General features: G+C 44.9%; 1 protein-coding gene across 2 annotated transcripts in view; it reads left to right on the top strand.

The window, feature by feature from the left end:
- Window positions 1-22268, top strand: part of ADAT2 (adenosine deaminase tRNA specific 2) — a 59622-nt gene that overhangs the window by 12854 nt on the left and 24500 nt on the right. The window contains exons 3-4 of one of the 2 annotated variants that reach the window (XM_075339804.1): window positions 13-117; window positions 5032-5149. In XM_075339804.1, coding sequence (XP_075195919.1) covers window positions 20-117; window positions 5032-5149 — 216 coding nt within the window. In that variant the 5' untranslated portion in view covers window positions 13-19. The remainder of the gene's footprint in view (window positions 1-12; window positions 118-5031; window positions 5150-22268) is intronic. The other variant, XM_075339803.1, reaches the window with a different exon arrangement.

Genomic DNA, 22268 nt, shown 5'->3' with positions numbered 1-22268 from the left:
ATCTCTACACAGGCTCAAAATGCCTTGGATAATGGTGAAGTTCCTGTTGGATGTCTCATGGTCCATGAGAAACATATCGTGGGGCAAGGAAGAAATGAAGTTAATGAAACAAAAAACGTATGTTTAGACATTATCACAAAATCTCCATCAATAACGAGATACTGTCATAGCCAAAAGTGTTTGCACCCTTTAGATTGTTCCAGAAAATGAAGTATTTCTTTTATAGGTGTGTCATGCTTCACAGACAGTCTTGTAGTGTCTGGCTGTAGAAGGTCACAGAGTTTGGCTACACAAGCTGCTTTCTGACTTTCCCTTTTTTCCTGCTTGGAATTAATCCATTTCTCTCTAGGACTCTGCAGATTTCCTCACCTTTCAGCTGTTAATCTTTAGCACTTCCATTTGTGTCTCTAAATACACTCATCCCCCTTGCTGTTTGTTTGTGATAGATATAGATTCATTGTGCAGTTTTTGAGTGCAATCAGTCGGTTTGTATTCTTCTGGAGAAACTTTGTCGTTGTTGCAGTTCCTGTTCCTGAGACATCTGGAGATAAGTTATTTTTATACTTTCCCCTGTGTGTATTCCCTGTGTGTTCTTTAGTACTTAGTGGGGTTGATTTAAAGGAGTTGTCCGACAAACTCAAAAAGTTTTGGGAAGCTAATCTGTGCTGTATTGTCATATAAAACACCCCTACATTGTTATTTTTTGTTTTCTAACTTTTGTTCCTCTTGAATTCACCCTTTATTCTCTGCAGCTCTTTGTTTACATTCAGCTCTAGCAAACTGACCACTTCCTGTGCTAAACCTCCCAGTCGGAGCTGGCACCGCCCGGCCTCAGTGTGCAGAGGGCGGGCAGAGGGTGGGACTGGACACTCATTCCCTGTCAGTATTCTTCCCCAGCACCTGACCTGTTATCACTACAGCATTGCAAATAACAGCCCCACATCAGGCTCTGCACCCCACGCCACATCTGGCTCTGCACCCCACGCCACATCTGGCTCTGCACCCCACGCCACATCTGGCTCTGCACCCCACGCCACATCTGGCTCTGCACCCCACGCCACATCTGGCTCTGCACCCCACGCCACATCTGGCTCTGCACCGCACGCACACACGGCGCTCTGTACCGACCCCATAGGGAACACATGTAGGGAATACATACCCGTCTTCGGTCCCCGCCGCTCCTGCACGTTCGCACGCTGTTTGTGCTCTGGACATGTCAGCACAGTAGTGACGTCACCGCTGTGCTGAAGAGAGCACAGACAGCGGGGCAGTGATGAGAAGCTGCGCTCCCTCTCATCAGCACTTTCAAATGTACCGGCATCTGTGATCTGTGATGCCGGTACATTTGAATGTGCGATCCTGAGCAGGGGCCCGGTGCTGGTGCTGACGCTGACACCACGGCAGCCGCCGCCAGGCCCCTGCCCCAGGTGACGGACCCCACAGCAGTGCAGGGGGAGGTTGCGGGGAGAGTGCGGGGTGCGGGGGAATGTGTGAGAGGGTGCAGGGAAGGGGGCGGGGCTCATCGCACTGTAGCCGCCCAGCAGGGAGGTCACAAGCTGTTCCAGATTTGCATGTCAACATGGCCCTGCCCATGTTGACATGAAATGACCGGAAGCAGCAAAATCGCGGCAGGAGCGGTCACATGACCACTCTAAGCCGGGGGAGAGGGGCTGACAGCAGGGCAGGTAAGTGCTCTCTATCTACTTACCTGCCCCAATGTAGCCCAATAGGGTAATAAAAAAAAAAGTCAAAAGAAGCCGGATAACCCCTTTAAGTGCTCATCCCATCCGTTCCCTAGCTAGGGCCCATGTCAGGGTTAGTGAGGGTCAGGTATCCCGGCACATAGGTGCGGAACTTATCTAGGGTGGTGAGAGAAACTAGGGGCCAGCGGTAGGTTTGGTCAGGGGTCACCATTTATTATTAATTTAGTTTATAGAGCACCAATGATTCCATGGTGTTGTACATAGGGGTTACATACAAAATACATGTACAAGTTAGAATAGACAGACTTGTGCAGAGGGAAGAGGACCCTGCCCTTGTGGGTTAACATTTTATAGGATATTGGGGGGGAGACAGTAGGTGGGGCAGTGGTGAGGCGTCAGATCCAGTGGTGGTGAGGCGGCAGCTCCGGCAGTGGTAAGGCTATGAGGTCGTGGGAGATTATGGGCATGTCAGAACAGATGAGTTTTCAAGTTCCGTTTGAAGCTTACAAGTGTAGCAGATAATCTGATGTGTTGAGGCAGCGAATTACAGAAAACAGTGGATGCTTGGGAGAAGTCTTGGAGGCCATTGGATGAGGAGGGAATGAGTGAGGAGGTGAGAAGGAGATCTTGGGAGGACTGGAGATTACATGTTGGAGTGTATTGGGAGATTAGTTCGGAGATATACATAGGGTTTCCCTTCCCTTTTGTCCATTCACTTGGTACTTCCCCATACCTTGTGTGACAGTTTCTCTCAGAATATTATTGCAATTACACGTTTTCATACAGACATTTTTATTTCCCTTGTGTGTATTCTAACACAAAAATAACTAAGAAAAAAGACAAATTGGACATTTTCATGCAACCTCCCAAAATGCGCCAGTCAAAATTGTTTGCACTCTCAACTTAATATTTGGTTGCACACCCTCCTGAATAAATAACTGCAATCAGTTGCTTCCTATAACCATCAACAAGCTTCTTACACATTCCAACTGGAATTTTGGACCATTCTTCTTTTCCAAAATCCTCCAGCTCTCTCATGTTTGATGGGTGCCTTTTCCCAAAGCAATTTTAAGATTTCTCCACATGTGTTCAATGGGATAGCAACTCTCCAGTGCTTTATTTCCATCCATTTCTGGGTGCTGCTTGAAGTATGTTTGGAGTCATTTTCCTGCTGGAAGACCTCTGACCTGGGGCGCAAACCCAGCTTTCTGACAATGGGCCCTACATTGCGACCCAAAGTCCCTTGGTTATCTTCAGATTTCATGATGTCTTGCGCACAGTAAAGGCACCCAGTGCCAAAGGCAGCAAAACAACCCCAAAACATCTTTGAACTTCCACTATACTTGACGGTAAGAACTGTATTCTTTTCTCTGTAGGCCTCATTCCATTTTTGGCAAACAGTAGAATGATGTGCTTTTCCAAAAAGCTCTCTTGGTCTCATCTGTCCACAAGACACTTTCTTGGAAGTGTTTTGTAAAACTTCAGTCTAGCTTTTTTATGTCTGTGTGTCAGCAGTGGAATCCTCCTGGGTCTACTGCCATGGCATTTCATTTAAATGTTGACAGATAGTTTGCACTGACACTGATGCACCCTGAGCCTGCAGGACAGCTGGAATTTCTTTGGAACTTGATTGGAGCTTCTTATGCACCATCCAGACTATCCTGCGTTGCAACCTTTCATCAATTTTTCTTTACCATCCATGTCCAGGCAGATTAGCTACAGTGCCATGGGTTGTAAATGTCTTGATTATGTTGCACACCGTGGACAAAGGAACATCAAAATTTGTAGCAATGGACTTGTAACCTTGAGATTGATATTTTTCAATCATTTTGGTTCTCAAGTCCACAACAGTTCTATTCTCCTCTTTCTGTTCTGCATGCTTAGTGTGGCACACACAGACACACAATGCAAAGATTGAGTCAACTTCTCCCCTTTTTATCTGGTTTAAGGTGTGATTTTCATATAGAAAACAACTGTTACATGCCATAGGTCAGTTTGAATGAGCATCTCATGCTTGAAACTAAATTATTTACCCACAATTTTAGAAAGGTGTCAACAATTTTGAACGGCCCAGTTTTGGGGTTTTGTGTGAATTTTTACTTTTTTTCCCTCTTTTTTTGTGTTGTTCCAATATACACAAAGAAAATAAACATGTATAACTGGGAGAAATACTTCATGTTCTGGAACAAATTCTAGGGTGCCAACACTTTCGGCCATGACTGTATGTTAATAATAAAACAGTGAATTGAAAACTACTGATAATGTTCCTTTGTAATAACTGAGTACCATTTGAGAATGGAGTGACATTTATCAAGTTATTTTAACTTGGCTCCAAACTCCATGGTACAGCCTATTTCCTAAATCTCACATTCACTCTGAACTGCAATGAAACAGTGAAAAAGGAGACTAGGAATGAGTAAGTACACAGAAACATGCCTGATCTACCAAACATCAGGAGCATAATTTCACTATACTTCTCAAGCATTAAAACTAATGCTGTTTGTCTGCAGTGTAGATTGGTGTTTATAGTGTAGACCAGGGGTGGAGAACTATTTTTCTGCAAGGGGCTTTTTGGATATATACACATGTAGTCAAAATTGTTAGTACCCCTCGTTTAATGAAAGAAAAACCCACAATGGTCACAGAAATAACGTGAATCTGACAAAAGTAATACTAAATAAAAGATCTATGAAAATGAACAAATGAAAGTCAGACATTGCTTTTCAACCATGCCTCCACAGAATTTAAAAAAAATTAAACTTATGAAATAGGCCTGGACAGAAATTATGGTACCCCTGAAAATAATGTGGAAAAAAATGACATGTTAAATCATGGTGTGTCACTAATTAGAATCACAGGTGTCTACAATCTTGTAAACAGTCGGGGCCGGTATATAGGGCTACAGATATTCACTAATAAAGAAAATCCAGCGCTGTCCTCAGATCAGTTAAAAAAATCTTTTCCTTTTATTTGAAAAAAGAAAAATTAAAAATCCATCAAATAAGCAACAATAGTATGAAATATTATTGATAGAACTACACGTTTCAACGCTGTGTCTTATTCATGCATGAGAGCATAAATAAGACATAGCGTCGAAACGCATAGTTCTATCGATAATATTTCATACAATTGCTGCTTATCTGATGGATTTTTTAAAAGTTTTTTCAAATAAAAGAAAATATTTTTTTAACTGATCTGAGGACAACGCTGGATTTTCTTTATTTCTGGATTTCATGGTAACCCTCCTATACTCTGTGCGCAGAATCCCAGCTGATGCCAGATGGCACTTGATCGGTGAGCTGAATAATTCCTCTCTTTATTTGTACAGATATTCACTGTGCTGTTTGGCGACAGGGTGTGTACCACACTCAACATGGACCAGAGGAAGCAAAGGAAAGGGTTGTCTCAAGAGATTTGAAAGAAAATTATATACAAGCAAGTTAAAGGTAAAGGTTATAAGACCATCTCCAAGCAGCTTGATGTTCCTGTGACTACAGTTGCACATATTCAGAAATTTAAGATCCATGGGACTGTAGCCAACCTCCCTGGATGTGGCCGCAGGAGGAAAATTGATGACAAATCAAAGAGACAGATAATACGAATGGTAACAAAAAAGCCCAGAAAAACTTCTAAAGAGATTAAAGGTGAACTTAAAGCTCAAGGAACATCAGTGTCAGATCGCACCATCCATCGTTGTTTGAGCCAAAGTTGACTTCAGGAAAGACGACGAAGGACGACACCATTGTTGAAAAAAAAATCATAAAAAAGTCAGACTGGAATTTGCCAAAATGCATGTTGACAAGTCATAAAGCTTCTGGGAGAATGTCCTATGGACAGATGAGACAAAAATGGAACTTTTTGGCAAGGCACATCAGTTTTATGTTCACAGACGGAAAAATGAAGCATATCAAGAAAAGAACACTGTCCCTACTGTGAAACATGGAGGAGGCTCTGTTATGTTCTGGGGCTGCTTTGCTGCATCTGTGCAGGTTACAATGAAATCTCAAGACTTCAAGGGATTCTAGAGAGAAATATGCTGCCCAGTGTAAGAAAGCTTGGTCTCAGACGCAGGTCATGGTTTTTGCACCAGGATAATGACCCAAAACACACAGCTAAAAACACCCAAGAATGGCTAAGAGGAAAACATTGGATTATTCTGAAGTGGCTTTCTATGAGCCCTGACCTAAATTCTATTGAACATCTTTGGAAAGAGCTGAAACATGCCATCTGGAAAAGGCAACCTTCAAACACGAGACAACTGAAGGACTCTTGAAGAGTGGGCCAAAATACCCGACGAGAGGTGTAGCAGTCTCATTGATAGTTACAGGAATCGTTTGATTGCAGTGATTGCCTCAAAAGGTTGTGCAACAAAATATTAAGTTAAGGAGGAACCATCATTTCTGTCCAGGCATATTTCAATAGTTTTTTTAAAAAAATTCTGTGGAAGCAGAAAAGCAATGTCTAACTTTCATTTAGTCATTTTCATAGATTTTTTTATTTATTGATACTTTTTTCAGATTCAAGTTATTTCTGTGACCATTGTGGGTTTTTCTTTCATTAAATTTTGACCACATGTATATACCATCTTTTGGGATCTGTACAAAATGATCAAATAAAAATTTATCCTGCGATATTTGGGCAAACATTTAATTAACTCATTCATAATGAGATGACTAGAATTAGTTTTGTTGTGATTCTGCAGGATTTTTTCTAATGGAAATGATGGGACTGAAGCATGTACAGTTAGATCCAGAAATATTTGGACAGTGACCAAATGTTCGTGATTTGGGTGCTGCATAGTCCATCCATCCTGTATGTTGAAAGGACTACAAGGGTAGTCCACACCTGACTCTGTAGAACTTGTGGCCCTATTGATTCTCTGTGCCTTGCAACGCATTTCCTCCTCCAGGATTCAGCAGGAGAACTGCTCAATGACTCAAAAAGACACAGGTTACTTCATCCTTTAACCTGGCATGCCGTACCTCCCACAAATGGGATCATGTAGCCACACCCCAAACACCATCAGGTGCACAATCAGAGCATGTTCAAGTAGAAAATAGAAGAAAGGGACTGCACAATCCACATGCCAAGTGATACTTCTTTTATTCCAAAAGGTGCAGCATAAAAAGCAGGGAGGGAGCTGGGTGCAGGTTCCTCCAAGGGACGACGGCCGTTTCGCGTTGGTGTACGCTTCGACTGGTAAAAGACCTTGAATTGGGCAGTAACATCATTATGAATAGAGAAATTTTGTCATGGCCAAATACAAGGAAATATGCATCAACATATTAAGAGACAAATATACATATGAATTACTACCCTCTAATCTAGCAGAATATTCTGGGGAACTTAAAACGTAACTGTCGTTTAAAATTTTATTTCTTAAATCAATTAGTATCTATGAAAATAAGCAATTTTGTAATATATCTTATCAGAAAAATCTGCTTCTTTCTCTGGCAAAATTGGTCAGTCATTATTAGTGATGAGCGGACTCACAGATAGCCGGGATCGGCAGGTCCAACTGGGTTTAAGATTAAAAAAAAGAATCCTGGTTTGGGACTGGAATGGATCCCACATATCTGGCCGGACACTGGTCCCCATATACAACTTTGGGGACCAGAATCTGGCGCTTTAAAATGGTGGTAGAAGGGATAGGGGGATTGTAGCAAACGCATTATACTTCTGCACGGCTCTAATGCTACTTTCGGAGCGCTGCTCATTAATTTTTTACATATTCACTGCTTCCCTCTTGTGTCTCTAGTTGCAATGAGACGCGCCCCCACCCTGTGTGACAGCGTGTCTGACTGCAATCAATCAGAGGCACTTGTGTGTGTTTCTCTTAGTGTAAAAATAAATAAATAAAAAAGTGTCCCCCCATATTATGATACCCAGCACAGATACAGCATATGGCTACAGGCTGCAGCCCCCAGCCGTGTGCTTATCTTGGCTGTGTATCAAAATAAGAGGGACCACATGCAGTTTTTTTTTAAATTATTTAAATAAATACATTTAAAAAAACAGCCTGCAGACCCCACCCAATTTTGATACCCAGCCATAATAAAGCTGACAGTTTGGGGCTTGTATTCTCAGGCTGGGGAGACCCATGCTTATTGGGCCCGCCAGCCTAAAACTAGCAGCCTGCAGCTATCCAGGATTTTCTCATCCATTATATGCGACAATCCTGGAACTTTACCCGGCTCATCCCATGAGACCCCCCCCAATTGCTAATCTGTATATGAAAAGAAATGAACACAAACATCAAAAAATCCTTTATATTGAAATAAAATACAAAAAAAAACCCCAGCCTTTTTCACCCCTTTATTACCCCAAAAACACTCAGGTCCGACGTAATCCACTCGAGGTCCCACGACGATTCCAGCCCTGCTACATCTGAAGGGACAGCACGTGACATAGAACGTGACCGCCCGCTGTGAGCTTCAGGCAGAGGATGACATTCAGGTTATTTGCAGTCACAGCTGGAGAACCGTGGGAACCTCCAGCTGTGACCGCTAAGAGCAAATCAACAATGAAGTCACTAGACAAGGTTTTCAAATTGAGGAACATATAACTCGCGAAGAAGACACAGCTTGTAGATAGTCTGGTCTTTTCTGTGGTAACATATGGATGTGATACCTGGACAATGAAGAAACCAGACACTAGAAGAATCGATGCTTTGAAATTTTGTGTTGTAGAAGGATGTTATCAATATCATGGATGGCAAGAAGAACAAACAAATTAGTTTTGGAACAAATCAAGCCAGACATGTCACTTGAAGCAAGAATCACCAATCTACAACTTGCCTACCTTGGACACATCATACGAAGAGAGCAATCACTGGAGAAGAACATAAGGGTGCTTTACACGCTGCGGCATCGCTAGCGATAGCTAGCGATGTCGTGCGCGATAGCACCCGCCCACGTCGCTGTTTCGTCATGGCGGTGATCGCTGCCGTAGCGAACAATATCGCTACGGCAGCGTCACACGCACATACCTGCTTAGCGACATTGCTGGAGACACCGAACAATCTCTCCTTTAAGGGGGAGTTTCGTCCGGCGTCACGGCGGCGTCACTAAGCGGCCGCCCAATAGCAGAGGAGGGGCGGAGTTGAGCGGTCGGAACATGCCGCCCACCTTCTGTCTTCTTCATTGTCGGTGGACGCAGGTAAGGAGATGTTCGTCATTCCTGCGGTGTCACACATAGCGATGTGTGATGCCGCAGAAACGACGAACAACCAGCGGCATGCACCACTAACGCTATTATAAGGAGCGACGTGTCAACGATCAACGATTTTTGACGTTTTTCCGATCGTTGATCGTCGCTCATTTTAGTCACACAATGATATCGCTAACGGCGCCGGACGTGCGTCACGAACACTGTGACCCCGACAATATATCCTTAGCGATATCGTTGTGTGTTAAGTACCCTATAATAGTCTTAAGAATAGAAGGAAAAAGGCAAAAGGAACACCAGCAACCTGATAGCTTGATGCAATCAAGATAACGGCGATGAAGACCGTGGTGAATCTATCTGTGCTTGCACAAGATCGATCTTCCTACAGAGCGTTCATCCATCAAGTCGCCATGGCTGAAGATTGAGCTGAAGGACGTTAAATAATAATTATATAATATTATCATCATCAGGAAGAAACCCAATGGCAAGCTTGAAATATATATTTTCAAAGCACCAACATCCTCCAATTCCTTTCTTAGGAGGGAAAGCAGGCATCCTGAACCCCTTAAAAGGGGTATTATCAAAGGGCAATACCTGAGGGCATGGAGAAATAGTTCAGAAGTGGATACCTTTGGAAGAGAAGCGAGAGACCTCGGTCAGAGATCTCAGAAAAGAGGGTACCCGGACGGGGTCCTGAGGAAAGCGTACAATGAGGCCAAAACCAAAGTAAAAAAGACTTGCCCCTAAACCGAAATCTGTTGGCTGTTGGTGAGGATCAGAGTAGGTTCATAACCACCTTTTGATACTGGACACAAAAGTAAGGGAGATTCAGAAAAGACACTGGCCCATTCTTCAGGTGCATAATGACATTAACAATAACAAAGACGATGCCCCCCCCCACCATTATCACCTACAGGAGACGACGTTCCCTGAGGGACAGACTGGTTTTCAGTCATTTTGAACAGCTTGTACCTAAGACTTGGACTTGGCTTACCTCAAACATGAAAGGATAATATAGATGTGGGAAATGACTAGCATGCCCATATCTCTAAGAGCAAATCCTTTCCACATATTACAAAAAGCAAAATGGACATTACCGCATATCTGGATACCATTGCTCCCTTGGGACTTACTGAGCAACTTGGTTGTGGCTTCTTTTTGTAACCCCTTGAGGCATCCTTTCCCTGGGTGACTGTTTTCATGCCCTCTGAATGGTTGGGATCAGATGGTATTTAGTTACAGAAAAGTTAGATAACTTTGATATATACCCTGATTTATCACGATAAGCGCACAATGAATATTCTGCTAATTGATCTCCTGAGAATATATTGAAATGTTTAATACTTTCATACAACTACCAAATGTATCCTTATCTATCTGAGATATCTATTAGGACTGTATATATCACTTTCGATGGAGATTTGATTCTGATATAATAGTCATATACATGCACAACCCTCTTAGGTTATCAATATACCTTTAGGATGTGAGCAATGTCTCTTTTAGAACATTGCTGGGTCTAATTTATTGCTAAGAAAAGATGATCTAGAATATACAATCCCCATTAGGACTGGTTCCTCTACAGTGCAACTCTAGGGCACTAATGAGGGGTATGTGTGGGCATTATGGTGCGTCTACATGCCCCATTATGATGATGCCCACATGCAACACCTCTGCAGTACTTTGTGGGACCTCCCCAGGGATGATGTGGTAATCTCCTGCCAAGCGTTCTTCGCTAGAAGGCAGAAGTTGTTCTTAGACGCTAATTTGCATTCCATGAGCGCTCGGCGCTAAGACGCAGCCGGTAAAGACGCAGGCATCCGTGATCATGTGTGCCAGTGTGGCACACAGGCGCAGAGAGACGGCTGGATATGATGTAGGCAGATGGGTCTTTTATGTGCTCTGGTAATAGTGTAGAGTCTATGTGTGTATGTGTTCCAGTTTAGAAAGCAGGCATCGAGGTATAACCTGATGTGACATAGGCAGCGTTTCACATTTGGTGGCGTGAGCAGCATAAGTTTAAACTGCAAATCTTAATTGAAACTAAAAAGCCGGGGAAATAACGCCATGGGAGATATGGACATTGATCCTAATACCCTGGAAACGGACTGAATATATAATTGCCCGTATCTATTAAAATAGGATGCTGACTATGCTTATTACCGCACCTGATGGTGTTTGCGGTATGACTACCTGATGTTTGAAAATGGCTATAAATAACAATCCCATTTGACGGCACTTTAGGTGAAGGGGCTACGCATAGGTCCAAATACCCTATGGATTTTTTCAGCCTTTGAGCAATTCCCTTGATGAATCCCTGTGAAGGAAACGCATTGGGAGGCACATAGGGAGTTAATAGGGTCACAAGTGCTGCAGGGTCGGATGTGGACTGACCTTGCAAGGGTGGGAGCTTTGGGGCTTATAGGGCTATTTCTGTAGTTATAACAGTAACCGCACTATCCTTTAAACCTTCAGGATGGATGGACCATGATAATGTTGCCGTTTTTTGACCGCTGAACCATCTGAATGGGTGAACCCTTCTAATTTACTTAGACATAGAAATCACTTTTGTGATTTTTATGTACGTACAGTTGAAACCAGAAGTTTACTTACACTATCTAAAAAGATACATCTGCATGTTTTTCTCACTAGAGAAAAGAGGACAAGAGTTTTTAAAGTGCAAAAGAAGTACAAAATGTATTAACAAAGCAGGTGAACATGCTATTGATTAAAATCATATTAAAATTACCAGGACCGTACCTCGCTGATAACTATGTATCAATGAAGGCTAATATAATACAAAGGTACGCTATAGAGGGACATGTACGGCAATCTGTTTAATTTCAACATATCAATTGTGTCAATCCATATGACAAACCCTAACATGTCCTTTTATATAGGAACTCTATAAACTGACATACATTTTCATCATGTCATATCTCCATATTGGAGTGTGCTTGCAAAGAGCATAAAATCCCACAGTGGGTTAAGAGCATACCAAAGAGAGTTGCTGGAATGGGGTATACAATCACAGCAAGATGGGATAATCCCCGAGGTCGGTCACTGGGTCAAGAACCTCCGGAAACGCCCAACGCACGTTTCCATATATGCTGTCACATCTTCATCAGGGGAGATGGTGCCTCTCCCCTGATGAAGATGTGACACCATATATCGAAACATGCGTTGGGCGTTTCCGGAGGTTCCTGACTCAGTGAGCGACCTCGGCGATTATCCCATCTTGCTGTGATTGTATACCCCATTCCAGCACCTCTCTTTGGTATGCTCTTAACCCACTGTGGGATTTTATGCTCTTTGCATTTTGCAAGCACCTCAACAGACCACATAGTGTAAACAGACACACAGCACACAGGGGAGACACCACATAGTGAACACAGCTCAAGAAACACAACACCAGATACCAATATACAGCACAAAACAAGGACGAAACAGTGCACAGGGGTGAAAGAGGTCAAATGACACAACACATACAATACACAAATGCAGAGGGATGACATAAAACAGTTATGTTGGAAAGCGCAAACAGTGACACTAATCCACTGCTCCTGTCAGCACCACTAAGCATAGACAGATGTTCATTTAACCGCACTCCCGATGCAATAGCATCGGGCCTATTTCTAGTCATCAATAAACACTAGTGATTCAGAGCCATTGGAAGCCATGCATGCCCATGCCATCACACTGCCTCCACCATGTTATATAGAAGATGTGGTGTGCTTTGTATCATGAACCATATCAAGATTTCTCCATACGTTCTTCTTCCTATTTTTCTGGTATAGATTGATCTCAGGTTCATCTGCCAAAAGGATGCTTTCCAGATTTGCGCTTCTTTAAATGTTTTTGGCAAAGTCCAATTTGGCTTTTTCTATTTTTAAGGCTGATTATTGGTTTGCATCTTGTAGTGATCCCTATGTATTTTCTCTCATGAAGTCTTCTCTTTATGGAAGATTTAGATACTGAGCCACCTGCCTCCTGGAGAATGTTCTTCACCTGGGTGGATGTTGTGAAGGGATTTTTCTTCATCATGGAAATGATTCTGTGATCATCCATCACTGTTATTTTCCATGGACATCCAGGCTTTTTTGAGTTCCCAAGCTCACAAGTGCACTCTTTTTTTTAGGCAGAATTTACTAAGCTGTTGATTTGGCCACTCTTAATATTTATGCTATCGCTCTGGACTCATTTTTTTGTAGATTAATTATGGTTTGCTTCTCTAGAAGTCAGAACGTCTTGGACCACACGTTGTGGGTTCATAGAAACAGCTGCCGCTTGCAAATGCCACACCTGGAATCTGCTCCAGACCTTTAACCTCCTTAATTGATGGAGTCACCTGGGGCATGTTCGTCACAGGAAACACCTGAAATGGGGCATGCATGTCGCAGGAGACGCCGGGACTGGGGCATGTATGACGCAGGTCGGGCAGGGGCATAAATGTTGCAAGTGGGGCTGGCACTACTGTCGCCATTGTCAGTGGGACTTTAGCGCAGAATGTGCTGACTCTATCCCAAAGTACGTTCTGATGTCAGGACGTATTCCTTCATTGCACATGCCTCAGCGTTCAGTAGCATGTGCTTGCAATGTCAGGAGCAATTAAAGGGCTGGCAAAAAGCACAGCGATGAAAGGACATTGTGAGCTAATATGAACTACTGGTGTAATCTTTTGGATGTAGCTTACTGCCTGTAAAAAAATGTAAAAAGCATTTAGGAGGAAAGGTGAATCTTTGTTTAAAAATCAGTAAACCAAATTCAGTGTTATGGATCATCTCTGCGGCTATTGCCTCGTTTCTATAGTAGGAAGTGGTATGATGAATTCCACTGTTAAAAGTCAGGGTTAAGCAAAAGTTGATAATGTGTAGAGTAGCTGTCCTTTTCTTTGGCCCATTCCCTGGGACTGCAGTGCTCAGGCCAGGGATCTTTGTTCAGGCCAGCAAAATGCTGGTCCCCAACCCTTTAATTGCTCCTGACAATGCAAGCACACACACACAGCATTCACTACTTAACGCAGCAGCATGTGCAATGAAGGATTATGTCCTGACACTGTCACCAAACTATGTGGGCAGAGTCACCAACGACAACACCGGCCGCCCCAGCCACTTCTGTGACGTACATGCCCCCGCCCTTTTTGTGATGTATATGCCCACAGCCCCTCCTGTGAGGTATGTTCCCCCAGCATCTTTTGTGTGATGTTATGCTCCAGCTCTCGCATCTCCTGCAATGTATATGCCACCAGCTCCTCCTGGGAGTTATTTGTCCCCAGCATAATGTATATGCCCTCAGAAGAAAGTATGGAGAAGGTTTGGAATGGCTCATGATCTAAAGCATACCACACCCTCTATAAAACATGGTGGAGGCAGTGTGATGTCATGTCTCGGTATCTTCTACATGATATATACTTCATTCCTCCCACTGAGTTCTATAAATGTTACTTGAGCAGTGATGAATTTCCCACTGTCAGGAGACATAGTGTAATATGCATCTGTGTTCAGAGCTTACTGCTCGAGTTCTTTTCGAAATTAATCGCAAAGAGTCGACTAACGTAAAAATGGAAAAGCAGTGGTGAATAGCAACATCATTACCTTCTAACATCACGTCGCACCAAACAGAAGCAGTTCCAGCTGTCACATTAGGGGTGAGTTAGTTAAATATTTGACCGAATACAGCAGGATGAATTTCAAGTTGATAATTTTGTTTTGCCCACGAATGAGGTTAAAAATTTCTAAATGGCCTCTTGCAGAAAAAGAGTTTCTCACCCCTGCTCTAAAACAACAAATACAGATGATACTCATTTTTCTTGGGTTCAGCGCTGACTCCCTGCTGCTGCTCCAATGTTTAACTAGCTCCAGTGCATATCAGCGCTGCAGCCATTCACTGAGCTCAACAGCTCATGCTAAATACCTTAGCTGAGCTCCATGATCGGCTGCAGCAGTGACATGCACTGTGGTCGTGACTAGAGATGAGCGAACCGGTCGCGGTTCGGCTCGAGGTTGGTTCGCCGAACGGACCTCCCGTTCGAGTTCGGTTCGACGAACCGAACTCGAACTGCATAGGAAACAATGGCAGGCAATCACAAACACAGAAAAACACCTAGAAAACACCCTCAAAGGTGTCCTAAAGGTGACAAACAACTCAAACACATTGGAAAGTGACAAGGACATATACTCATGCGAAAACAAAACAGCTGGACAAGGAAAAAGAGGAGGACACACAGATATAGGCATGGCACGCCCTTCTAAAATCATGTAAAACACCGCAAGGTGACTCCAAGCGGAGTCTCCATTTTTTCCAAAAATTGGGCCACACACACACCCACCCCTTCAGTGGCAGCAGTTGTGCCCCAGTTGTACACTTCACAGCTACATTTGCATCAAGCACATTCAAAAATACGCCATTCTTATCCATCCCCAGGATGACACCGGGGTAGGTAGCAAAGTCTTTGCTGACCCATGACTTGTTCATCTTGGCTTCTTTTAAAAACAATGTAAGCAAGGGTTACTCCAAGCGGAGTCTCCCTTTTTTCCAAAAATTGGGCCACACAGACACCCACCCCATCAGTGGCAGCACTTGGGCCCTAGTTGCAAACAGGATGTTTTGATTTGCATCAAGCACATTCAAAAATACGCCATTCTTATCCGTCCCCAGGATGACACCGGGGTAGGTAGCAAAGTCTTTCCTGATCCCAGCTCTGTTCATCTTGGCTTCTTTTAAAAACACATCAAGCAAGGGTTACTCCAAGCGGAGTCTCCCTTTTTTTCCAAAAATTGGGCCACACAGACACCCACCCCATCAGTGGCAGCACTTGGGCCCTAGTTGCAAACAGGATGTTTTGATTTGCATCAAGCACATTCAAAAATACGCCATTCTTATCCGTCCCCAGGATGACACCGGGGTAGGTAGCAAAGTCTTTGCTGATCCCAGCTCTGTTCATCTTGGCTTCTTTTAAAAACACATCAAGCAAGGGTTACTCCAAGCGGAGTCTCCCTTTTTTTCCAAAAATTGGGCCACACAGACACCCACCCCATCAGTGGCAGCACTTGGGCCCTAGTTGCAAACAGGATGTTTTGATTTGCATCAAGCACATTCAAAAATACGCCATTCTTATCCGTCCCCAGGATGACACCGGGGTAGGTAGCAAAGTCTTTCCTGATCCCAGCTCTGTTCATCTTGGCTTCTTTTAAAAACACATCAAGCAAGGGTTACTCCAAGCGGAGTCTCCCTTTTTTTCCAAAAATTGGGCCACACAGACACCCACCCCATCAGTGGCAGCACTTGGGCCCTAGTTGCAAACAGGATGTTTTGATTTGCATCAAGCACATTCAAAAATACGCCATTCTTATCCGTCCCCAGGATGACACCGGGGTAGGTAGCAAAGTCTTTGCTGATCCCAGCTCTGTTCATCTTGGCTTCTTTTAAAAACACATCAAGCAAGGGTTACTCCAAGCGGAGTCTCCCTTTTTTTCCAAAAATTGGGCCACACAGACACCCACCCCATCAGTGGCAGCACTTGGGCCCTAGTTGCAAACAGGATGTTTTGATTTGCATCAAGCACATTCAAAAATACGCCATTCTTATCCGTCCCCAGGATGACACCGGGGTAGGTAGCAAAGTCTTTCCTGATCCCAGCTCTGTTCATCTTGGCTTCTTTTAAAAACACATCAAGCAAGGGTTACTCCAAGCGGAGTCTCCCTTTTTTTCCAAAAATTGGGCCACACAGACACCCACCCCATCAGTGGCAGCACTTGGGCCCTAGTTGCAAACAGGATGTTTTGATTTGCATCAAGCACATTCAAAAATACGCCATTCTTATCCGTCCCCAGGATGACACCGGGGTAGGTAGCAAAGTCTTTGCTGATCCCAGCTCTGTTCATCTTGGCTTCTTTTAAAAACACATCAAGCAAGGGTTACTCCAAGCGGAGTCTCCCTTTTTTTCCAAAAATTGGGCCACACAGACACCCACCCCATCAGTGGCAGCACTTGGGCCCTAGTTGTACACTTCACAGCTACATTTGCATCAATCACATTCAAAAATACCCCATAATTAACCGTCCCCAGGATGACACCGGGGTAGGTAGCAAAGTCTTTGCTGACCCATGACTTGTTCATCTTGGCTTCTTTTAAAAACAATGTAAGCAAGGGTTACTCCAAGCGGAGTCTCCCTTTTTTCCAAAAATTGGGCCACACAGACACCCACCCCATCAGTGGCAGCACTTGGGCCCTAGTTGCAAACAGGATGTTTTGATTTGCATCAAGCACATTCAAAAATACGCCATTCTTATCCGTCCCCAGGATGACACCGGGGTAGGTAGCAAAGTCTTTCCTGATCCCAGCTCTGTTCATCTTGGCTTCTTTTAAAAACACATCAAGCAAGGGTTACTCCAAGCGGAGTCTCCCTTTTTTTCCAAAAATTGGGCCACACAGACACCCACCCCATCAGTGGCAGCACTTGGGCCCTAGTTGCAAACAGGATGTTTTGATTTGCATCAAGCACATTCAAAAATACGCCATTCTTATCCGTCCCCAGGATGACACCGGGGTAGGTAGCAAAGTCTTTGCTGATCCCAGCTCTGTTCATCTTGGCTTCTTTTAAAAACACATCAAGCAAGGGTTACTCCAAGCGGAGTCTCCCTTTTTTTCCAAAAATTGGGCCACACAGACACCCACCCCATCAGTGGCAGCACTTGGGCCCTAGTTGCAAACAGGATGTTTTGATTTGCATCAAGCACATTCAAAAATACGCCATTCTTATCCGTCCCCAGGATGACACCGGGGTAGGTAGCAAAGTATTTCCTGATCCCAGCTCTGTTCATCTTGGCTTCTTTTAAAAACACATCAAGCAAGGGTTACTCCAAGCGGAGTCTCCCTTTTTTTCCAAAAATTGGGCCACACAGACACCCACCCCATCAGTGGCAGCACTTGGGCCCTAGTTGCAAACAGGATGTTTTGATTTGCATCAAGCACATTCAAAAATACGCCATTCTTATCCGTCCCCAGGATGACACCGGGGTAAGTAGCAAAGTCTTTGCTGATCCCAGCTCTGTTCATCTTGGCTTCTTTTAAAAACACATCAAGCAAGGGTTACTCCAAGCGGAGTCTCCCTTTTTTTCCAAAAATTGGGCCACACAGACACCCACCCATCAGTGGCAGCACTTGGGCCCTAGTTGTACACTTCACAGCTACATTTGCATCAATCACATTCAAAAATACCCCATAATTAACCGTCCCCAGGATGACACCGGGGTAGGTAGCAAAGTCTTTGCTGACCCATGACTTGTTCATCTTGGCTTCTTTTAAAAACAATGTAAGCAAGGGTTACTCCAAGCGGAGTCTCCCTTTTTTCCAAAAATTGGGCCACACAGACACCCACCCCATCAGTGGCAGCACTTGGGCCCTAGTTGCAAACAGGATGTTTTGATTTGCATCAAGCACATTCCAAATCCACAAGCATTTACTCTCCCCAGGATGACACAGGGGTAGTAAATTCCTTCTGGATCCATGACTTGTTCATTTTGATGAACGTCAGTCTGTCCACATTGTCACTGGACAGACGCGTGCGCTTATCTGTCAGCACACACCCAGCAGCACTGAATACACGTTCAGAGACAACGCTGGCAGCTGGACACGACAAAATCTCCAAGGCGTAACTGGAGAGCTCTGGCCATTTTTCTATGTTTGAAGCCCAAAAGGAGCAAGGCTCCAGTTGCACAGTCATGGCATCGATGTTCATTTGGAGATACTCCTGTATCATCCTCTCCAGCCGTTGAGTATGTGTCAGACTTGTTGTCTCTGGTGGCCTTGCAAAAGAGGGTCTAAAAAAATTATGAAAAGATTCCATAAAATTGCTGTTACCGGCACCAGATACGGTCCTACTGGTACGGGTAGACTGGTGAAGATGACGAGACCGTCCCATGTTTGTCAAGTTACAACTGGGAGATTCCCTCCCTGCACCTGCACGGTTGTTTGGTGGAAAAGCCGAGCTAAGATCGAGTAACAGCTTCTGCTGATACTCCTGCATACGTGCGTCCCTTTCTATGGCTGGAATTATGTCACAAAATTTGGACTTGTACCGGGGATCTAATAGTGTGGCAATCCAGTAGTCATCATCACTTCTAATTTTGACAATACGACTGTCATGTTCGAGGTAGTGCAACAAAAAGGCACTCATGTGTCTTGCGCAGCCATGCGGACCAAGTCCACGCTGTGTTTGTGGCATAGAGGTGCTACCCGTTCTTTCTTCCTCTGACATCTCCCCCCAACCTCTTTCAACTGAAATTTGACCAAGGTCTCCCTCATCCGCTGAGTCTTCCATGTCCATGGACAGTTCGTCCTCCATTTCTTCATGTTCTCCTGCACCTTGCTCAACATTTCGCCTGCTACTATGCGCCCTTGTCGATCCCTGTTCCCCATGGTCCCATGCCTGCTGCGTTGGTGATGATGAACGTCTGGACCTTGGTGATGTTGTTGTCCCTTGCACATATGAATCCTCCTGTAGTTCCTCCCCTTCATGTTGTCCCACCCCCTGACTCCGAATAGTGTTTAGCGTGTGCTCCAGCATGTAAATGACTGGAATCGTCATGCTGATAATGGCATTGTCAGAGCTAAACATATTCGTCGCCATGTCGAAACTGTGCAGAAGGGTGCATAGGTCCTTGATCTGAGACCACTCCATCAGGGTGATCTGCCCCACCTCTGCATCTCGTTGGCCCAGGCTATACGTCATGACGTATTGCACCAGGGCTCTGCGGTGCTGCCACAGTCGCTGTAACATGTGGAGAGTTGAATTCCAGCGTGTCGCCACATCGCATTTCAGGCGATGAACCGGCAGGCCGAAAGACTTCTGTAGCGATGCAAGTCGCTCAGCTGCGGCGCTTGAACGCCGGAAGTGAGCAGACAGTTTTCGTGCCCTGTTCAGAAGGCCATCTAGGCCGGGATAGTGTGTTAAAAATTGCTGCACGACAAGGTTCAACACGTGAGCCATACAAGGTACGTGTGTCACCTTGCCCAGGCGAAGGGCCGCACCCAGGTTTGCAGCATTGTCGCACACGGCCTTACCAGGCTGCAGGTTGAGTGGAGACAACCATTTATTAAACTCGGACCGCAGAGCTGACCACAACTCCTCAGCTGTGTGACTCTTATTACCAAGACATGTCAAGCTAAAGACCGCCTGATGCCGTTGCGCTCGGCTGCCAGCATAGTAATGAGGCGTGCGTGATTCCTTCTGCGCAGTGAGAACGCTGGTGGCCTGACCAGGCAGGCTTGGGGCGGAGGTGGAGGACCCAGATGAGGTGGAGGATGCAGAAGCTGTGGCGGAACTTGGACAGACAGAGGATTGACACACAAGTCGTGGGGACGGCAAGACTTGTGCAGCAGACCCTTCACCATCTATCACCATAGTTACCCAGTGCCCAGTCAGCGACATGTAACGTCCCTGTCCATGCTTACTGGTCCAAGTATCGGTGGTGAAATGCACCCGTTCACACACAGAGTTTCTCAAGGAAGCGGTGATGTTGTGTGCGACATGCTGGTGTAGCGCGGGCACACCTTTCTTAGAGAAGTAGTGGCGACTAGGCATCTGGTACTGGGGCACAGCGACAGACATAAGGTCTCTAAAATCCTGTGTGTCCACTAGGCGGAAAGGCAGCATTTCGGTAGCCAGCAGCTTACAGAGGGATAGAGTCAACCTCTTAGCTTTGTCATGGGTCGGAGGAAGTGGCCTTTTATTTGACCACATCTGAGGGACAGAGATCTGGCTGCTGTGTGTAGACGGTGTTGAGTAGGGTGTCCCTGGAAAAATGCAGGTTTGTGAGGAAAGTGCAGGCGGAGACATGATGTTGCCTTCATCCAACGTTGGTGCTATCGATGTCTGAGAGAGCTGTACACACTCACTTGTTTCCCCTTCCAAACCAACTGACGACCTTACAAGCAAACTGCCTGTTGCGGTTACAGTGGTGGAAGTTTTGCGTGGAAAAACAGGTGTGACAGCTGTCCCCACAGTCCTAGAAGATGAAGAGCGCGCGGATGCACTGGAAGGGGCGGGCGGTGGATGGTTCGCTCCGCTAGCCGGCATTGCAGCACGGTGAGCTTCCCACCGGGACTTATGATATTTATTCATGTGACGATTCATGGAAGAAGTTGTCAAACTGCTGAGGTTTTGACCTCTACTAACAGAATCATGACAAATGTTACATATCACATGAGTTGGGCGATCTTTTTCGATGTGAAAAAAGGCCCAGGCTAGGCAAGGCTTAGAGGCCATGCGACCTGTTGATCCACCCCGAATAATGCTCATAGGCAGAGTGGTGGCTGAGGATGCAGTTGTAGACGTGCTACCAGTGCTCCGACTCTGTCCAGGAAGGCGCAAGGTAACTTCGTCGTCGGTTGCATCCTCCTCCACCGCCTCTGTTGACCTCCTCGAGTGCCTGACTGGGGGTTGACAGTAGGTGGGATCTAGAACGTCATCATCAATTGTTGTGTTCGCACTCCCCTCCCCCTCAGACCGAGCCTCTTCTTGCCCTGACCGAATATTTAAGTTGTCATCCCAATCGGGTATCTGCGTCTCATCTTCATCAGTATGTTCCTCATTGTCTATAACCACAGGTGTCACAGTTTGTGACAAAGGGTCAACATTATGCTCAGAAACTTGGTCCTCACGGCCTGAATCTGAGTCACAAAGGTTCTGGGCATCACTGCAGACCATTTCCTGTTCTGTACTCACTGTAGCTTGGGAGCAGACCTCTGATTCCCAGGCTATAGTGTGACTGAACAGCTCTGCAGACTCAGCCATCTCAGTTCCACCATACTGTGCAGGGCTGATGGAGACTTCAGAGCTGGGAGAAATCAAGTGTGATTGGGATGACAACTCAGAGGAATGGTGTTTTTTGGATGCGGTACTTGAAGTGGCTGAGAGGGCACTTGTTGGACCACTTGAGATCCATTCAAGCATTTTCCTTTTTTGCCCATCATCTACCTTTGTTCCTCTTGTTCGTGTCCGTAAAAAAGGGAGCACATCGGATTGTCCACAATAAGTAGTAGACATCTTACTTTTGCTAGTAGATGGTCTATCTTCAGCAGATGATAATGGAGCTTTGGCACCTTCCCCACTGACAAAACCTTTTTTGCCTTTTCCACCACGCCTCTTCCCCTTTCCACCAGCATCTGTCATTTTGCCACTCATGTTGATTGCGACAAGATTGTGGACTGAAAATGTGGTAGTAAAAATTGAGAGGTGGTGAAGATTGCAGTGGTGGTCTAGCTTTATTAACAGCAGAATAATAAAGAATAAATATCCCTGACAATGTAACTTAGTTATAATTCGTTGGAGTGTGCAACGCAGGCAGACGTGCTGCAAATGTCTTGGCACTAGTGGGACTATAGCAAAGTCCAATA

This window comes from Anomaloglossus baeobatrachus, chromosome 3, assembly GCF_048569485.1.
Source record: "Anomaloglossus baeobatrachus isolate aAnoBae1 chromosome 3, aAnoBae1.hap1, whole genome shotgun sequence".
Lineage (NCBI taxonomy): Eukaryota > Metazoa > Chordata > Amphibia > Anura > Aromobatidae > Anomaloglossus > Anomaloglossus baeobatrachus.
This window is presented reverse-complemented; position numbering and strand designations above follow the sequence as displayed.